Source organism: Apium graveolens, chromosome 3, assembly GCF_009905375.1.
Source record: "Apium graveolens cultivar Ventura chromosome 3, ASM990537v1, whole genome shotgun sequence".
NCBI classification, from domain to species: domain Eukaryota; kingdom Viridiplantae; phylum Streptophyta; class Magnoliopsida; order Apiales; family Apiaceae; genus Apium; species Apium graveolens.
In genome coordinates, this window is record NC_133649.1 from 257,794,698 (window position 1) to 257,801,332 (window position 6,635).

The 6,635-nt window shown below is 36.5% G+C and overlaps 1 protein-coding gene across 1 annotated transcript; it reads right to left on the minus strand.

Annotated features, from left to right (window-relative positions):
• Positions 1–2,965: 2,965 nt before the first annotated feature.
• On the minus strand, positions 2,966–6,280 carry LOC141714968 (uncharacterized). Its single transcript, XM_074518460.1, has 6 exons — positions 5,892–6,280; positions 5,504–5,791; positions 5,245–5,320; positions 4,741–5,134; positions 3,987–4,152; positions 2,966–3,671 (listed from the first exon to the last, which is right to left on the minus strand). Exons 1-6 carry the CDS (start codon positions 6,278–6,280, stop codon positions 2,966–2,968), a joined length of 2,019 nt encoding a protein of 672 aa, XP_074374561.1.
• Between the last annotated feature and the right edge of the window lie 355 nt (positions 6,281–6,635).

Sequence of the window (6,635 nt, forward strand, 5' to 3'; positions counted from 1 at the left end):
GTATTTCTCGAGTTTTATGGAGAACTAGATGGAGCTCAAGTTCTTTGAGTGAAAGCAGAATAACTCGTCAGTAGCTGAATACGAGGCTAAGTTTACGGATTTATCAAGGTTTGTGTCGGAGTTTGTTAAAGCGGAGGAATAGAAAGCTAGAAGGTTTCAGCAGGGATTGAAATAGTGGATTCAGAATAGGGTGGCAATCTTTGTACTTACAGACTATGCCACTTTGGTGCAAAAGGTAACAATTGTAGAAGCCGGAAGTGAACATATACTAAAGGAAAGAGAGAAGGGAAAGATGAAAAGAAAGAATATGCCATAAGTGCTCAAATGCTATGCTCTTCTGATGTTGTCTTATGACCGAAAAGCGTTGCATTTTCAATAATGCAACACCAAGGGGCGTTACATCTGCGGCCGTTGTATTAAAGGCCGAATGCAACGCTTTTTGGGTGTCTAAAGCAACACCAATAAGCATTGCCTAATAGATGTAATGCAACAGGAAATACATCAAATGCAACACCAAGCAGCGTTGCATCTGACATAAGAGAGATGTAAAACTCCACGTCATCTGTGGGGCCCACATTAAGGCCACGTCATCATGTGACACGTGGATGCCATGTCAGCACTGGTCCCAACAGAAATTACACGTGGATGCCATGTAAGCAGTTGGAGCCCACATACCATATCAGTAGTGGTCCCCATGCCACGTTAGTGGTATGTAATATAATGTTTTTTCTCTTGTTTTAGCACAGTAGAATACAACACTTAAGTAGTTAATGCAATACCACAATTTCTGGTAAAAATGATACTAGTAATTTATAATACAACACCCAAATATCAAATGCAACGCTTTAATTAAAAATATTGCAAGATACTATTTGATAATTACATAAACCCATGAAAATCATCCAACAACCATTCAACAATTCAACTACAATCATTCAACAATTCAACTAGCCATCCAATAACCATCATCCAACCCCAGTACAAGCCCATCCACAAAATACATCTAACCCCAACATCATACTAACTATTAAATTCATTACAAGTTGTACAATGTGCCAAAAAGCACACAAAATTAAGTCTAATATTTAAAAAAAATGACAATCTCTATATATTAGGTCCAGTGACATAAGGATAGTCTAAATTTCGGTGTCGCCTTGAATAATAGGAGTACCGTTGTCATCTTGATCACTTGATGCAGTGGCACACAAGTCTCTAATGTCGAACTTAAGACTTGGATTAGCTTCACCTAGCTTTTTCAACATCCACGACATATTCTCCTGCACTTTTACGTTCACCTTGGCCTCCAAATCAGATTCAAGTTCTTGCTTTATTTTTGCAGAAAACTTCTGCACATACTGGTCTGAAGGAGCAGCATAAATCATGTCATTTGTAGGCTTTTTACCCTTTCTTCCCACTAATCAATTTCATCCATGAGGTTTACCACCATGGACAAGTGCATTGGCCTCAACAATGTTTCCATCATTCACCAATTCCTGAACTTGCCTCTAGAAGAAATGACTATATTAATATTTGAAGCCTAGCATGCACTCAAATGACAGCAGTATAATATAATATTATACTTACATATTTTGTTCTCAGTTCTTCAGTCTGTCTTGTAAGTTCTCCCTGGTTCTCATTTATAGGTTTCCAAGTAGATTTCAGCATCAGATGGCTTGGCAATATTCAGGTCCTTCTTTTTCTATCATGTATCAATATAGGAAAATTTTAGTGCATAAACGATGGACCAATTAATATTCGACCGAACAAAAATGTACTTTAATCTCTTCAGCTTGCTTTCCCTTATCAGCAACTAAAGTGGGCAACCCAAGTGATTTATAAGTACGTCATTTTCTTTCATACGTTGTATTCTCCCTAGTTCATAGTCTGTCTCTGGTAGTGGTGGCGGGGGAGGCAACTGCAACCATAGTTATAAGGTGTAAAGTAATTAAACCATGGAAATTAAATCACCTGAAGAGAACAAAAAATCAAAAGTAACTCAACATCAAGGTCATTCTCTGCGGTGTCTTCATCATCATCTGGTTCAGTTGCTAACTGTAATTTCCTCCTTGCCGATCCTTTTTCTTTCAGACTTGCTTCTTGTTTACTTGAACTCATCTCAGGCACGGGGGAAATTTTCGTCCTCTTACTCCTTCTTTGCCGTTGAAGCAAATGAGTTGTAGTGTACTTACGCTTCGGTTGTTTCTTAGAAGAACCTGGTTGTTTCTTAGCAGAACCTGGATTAGCTACACATAAATACAAATTAAGGAATGGGACTGCTTCACAAAGATTACAAAGAAATGCAATTAATTACCTTCAATTATGTTTTTCCTTGCTCGTATTTTAACATGTGGCTGCATCTGGCAAGTGGGCTCAATGTCCAGGTCAACAGTGTTGTCAATGTAAAAATGAATTTCTTCGTCATTCTCGCAGCCAAGTACATGTTGATTTACATCCTTGTCATCCAACAAAAGATTCCAGCCACCCCTTTTTCCTTTACTTATATAGATTCCTCCAATTTCTGAGAAATTGAGGTAATCTTTCACAAACTCAATAAGGACAGTGTAGGAAAATCTTTCCACATCCACTCGTGTTAGCAACATCGACTTTCCACCAACATAACTTGCCTTCTGAAACTGTCCTTCATAGTGTAGCTTCATATTTATCATTTTATCCATTATGTAGAAAAAAACATTAGAACTATATGACCAACATACAAATGGACATGAAGGTAATTAAAAAAAGAACATAGAATAAATGTACAAAAAAGACAAAAAAGACAAAAAAAGAAGCAATAAAAGTAGACTAAAACAAATGGACATGAAGGTAATTAAATAAAGAAAAGAAACTTATATAGTTCGGCAAATATAAACTACACATCAAACACATAATTAAAGACCTTACATAAAAACATAGAACAACATGAAAATACATAGTTAACCACTATTATGTTATACAAATACACAATCTAAGGAGATGGAACACGAATTTGTGTTAAAGGAACATCGTCCCTAGTCCAAACCCCTTCAGTTTTACAATTTATTCCAATATTATATGAATGATAACTACTCAAGTCTTCTTCCATTGCGTTCTGATTTTCAGTGTCGCACCAGTCCCTCGATAATTTTCTGATAACATATTGACAGTTTTTCTCAACTGGATCATCCACATAAAACACTTGCTGAACTTGTGAAGATAGGACAAAAGGATCAGATTTTTGGCGTAACTTATTAAAGTTTACTCGAGTAAGACCAAAAGAATCTTTTTCTTCTTGGTACCAACAACATTTAAACATGACCACTGTGAAAGCTCCCCAATAGTCAAGTTCGAATATTTCTTCAATTGATCCGTAGTAATTGACACCCCCGACTACTGGATTCTGGTCTTTCGAGCTTGCAAAGGTAGTGGTCTCGGTTGTTAAAAATACCCCACTATTTTGTGTAGTACATCGAGAATCTCCAAATTTGGTATGGAATTTGTATCCATTTATTACATAGCCCGTAAACTTCCTAGCTAGTCGATTAGGCCCCAAAGCAAACACCTCTAAATCCCTTGAAATATTTTCTTTTTTCAGAACCTCATCTTTTAACCATTTCCAAAAGTCTTCCATGTGTGCTCGTTCCCTTTTATATTTTTGCTGACTTGCAAGACCATCCATGAAAGCTCGATGCTCCCTGAATAGTTAATAAGGTCAAATAATATATATATAGATATCAATACTTAACTGGTGAGTAAACTAAAAGGGACATTAGAACTTACTCGATTAAACTTTCTATTTCCTTATTATCGGAATTAAAAAGAATATAACGAAGCGCTGCCTTCCAATCTGCATCTTTTATTTTGAATATCCTGCCATCCTTATTCTTTTTTGTTCCGATGTGATATTTCACATTTGTTTTATTTTTCCAAAATCATTTGAATTATTTTCTACTACTCCATCAACGTCTAGACACCTTGAACAAAATGTGACACACTCTTCAGCCAAGTACCCTTCTGCAATAGAACCTTCTGGCCTACTTCTATTTCTAACATAGCCTTTCAACTTTCCTAGATATCGCTCAATTGCAAACATGCAACGTTGGTGCTCAGGTCCACCGTATTCTACTTCTCTGCATAGATGTACAGGCAAGTGGACCATAATATCGAAAAATGGCTCTGTGAAAATCATTTCAAATTCACAAAGTATTACCACAATTTCTCTTTACAACTTCTTGATATCATCTAATTCTACCACCTTGCTCCACAGACCGTGAAGAAATAAACCCTACCTGATCATCGGTAATGCGACCTCAGGTTTTAATGTATTTTTTAAGGCAAATTGCAATAAATAGTGGAGTATGAAATTAGCATCATGGCTCTTATACCCCACCACCTTTCTCTTTTTTATGTGCACCGACTTACATTTGAGTCACAACCATAAGGAAGTTTGGCATTTTTCAATAGGCTTCAGAAATTTTCTTTTTCCTTATTTGTCATGTCAAATATCGCTGCCATAATTTCAATATGCTTTCCATCGTCACTTTTAATAGGATGAAGAGGCTTTCTTATGCCCCGATCCTGTAAATCATAACGAGCATTTAGGTGATCCTTCCACTTCCCACTTATATTAAGCAAAATACCTAATATTTTATCGCATATGTTCTTCTCTATATGCATGGTGCCCAAGTTATGTCGAAGCGGATTATGACACCAGTAGGGCAGATAAAAAAATATTGATTTTTTTTAAAGGGCCAACCCTTTTACGCTTCCTCCGGGTCTTTTCTCCAAACTGATTTTCATACCCCCATAATAACTCTTCAATTTCTGTTCCTGTTAATGGCACTGGACTATTCCCCATTTCCATTTCACCATTAAATCTCTTTTTATCTAGCCTCCACTCGTGTGTCGGATCAAGAAACATTCTATGATTCATGTTGACAGTTTTTTTGCTATGTTTCAAATTAACAGAAGAAGTCTCATAATGGCACTCTGGACATGCTAGTTTCCCCTTCGTACTCCAGCTTGATAACATAGCGTACCCCGGAAAATCGCTTATTGTCCACAACGCGCTTGCTCGTAAATTAAAATTCTCGCTGGTCAGGGAATCAAAAGTTTCTACACCATCTTTCCACAATGCTTTTAACTCGGAAATTAAGGGCTGCATATAAACATCAATATTGTTCTTGGGAGAATCTGGACCGGATATTAACGTGGACGATTTCAAATTTTCTTGTTTCATACATAGCCAGGGTGAAAGTTATAATTTACCAACATGATTGGCCATGTACTATGACTTAAATTCATTGAATGATATGGGTTAAAACCATCAGCTGCTACACCCAATCTAACATTTCAATTTTCCGCTGCAAAATCCGGATAACGAGCATCCATCGCCTTCTAAGCCAAAGCATCAGCTTGATGTCTTAATTTTCCATCTTTTGTTCATCCTAATGTGTGCCATCTCACAAGTCTGGAAAAGTCTTTGCACAGGAACATCCTCTGTAACCTTGGTCGTAGTGGGAAGTACCTCATCACGTTTGCTGCTACTTTATGAATCAACTTCGGTGGATCATTATTTTCAACGATGCCATCTTTTTCATGTACAACCCACCTCGATACACCACAAGTTTCACATTTATTTTTTTCTTTATTTTTACCCCAATACAACATGCAGCTGTTGGGGCACGCATGTATTTTCTCGTAGTCAAGGCCTAAATCCCTAATGACACTCTTTGCAGCTTTAAAAGACAAAGGGAGATTGGCATCAGGAAATGCTTCTTTGATCAGCTTTAGTAATTCTCCAAATGCAGACTCACTAATTCCGTAAATGCATTTTAAATGATAAAATCTGATCAGGAAACTTAATTGAGAAAACGTAGTACAATCGGGATATAATGGTTGTTTTCCTTCCATGCCGAAAAAATTTCTTAGCGTTTGCATTTGGTTCGTCTTCACAGCCTCCTTGATTTTCAAAATTCTTACGCGTATAATTGAACATTACATCTAAATTGTCTTCAAATTCAATCCCCATTTCACAATCTTCAAAGTCATCAGTACCTCCTAATTTTGTCTGTGAAACCTCACAGATCCAATCGGCATGTAATGGAGAAGGGCCATTGCAAACAAGATGATCGTAGATGACATCTTGACAGTACCAATTACGTTCAGTACATTTTTTGCACGGACACTTCATTTGATCGCCATTTTTGTAGATGGGAAATGCATTTTTCAAAAATGCTTTTATCCCTCTTATATACTCTGGACTGGATCTTGGAAAACCTATCCAAATGTAATACTCGTCCATTTTTATGAACCCTGTGACCTATTAATAAAGTCGATAAGAGATTCAACACTTTAGTAATTCATAGTACATATTTTATCTAAACAGGTCATGTTCATACAGTGTTACCTACTCATTAATACTATTTTAAACCATACAAAGTACTATAATTAGAGGAAAGTACGCTAATTATACAATATTACCTATCATACTATAATTAGAGGAAAGTACTATCATACTATTTATATGGTTTTACCTATTCATTTTATCTAAACAGGTTCAGTACGCTAATTCTACCATCCACATTCATAATTCCAAATCAAAAGTACGCTAATTCTACCATCAAGAATTACACTCCCTCACCGTCATTCTTATCAGT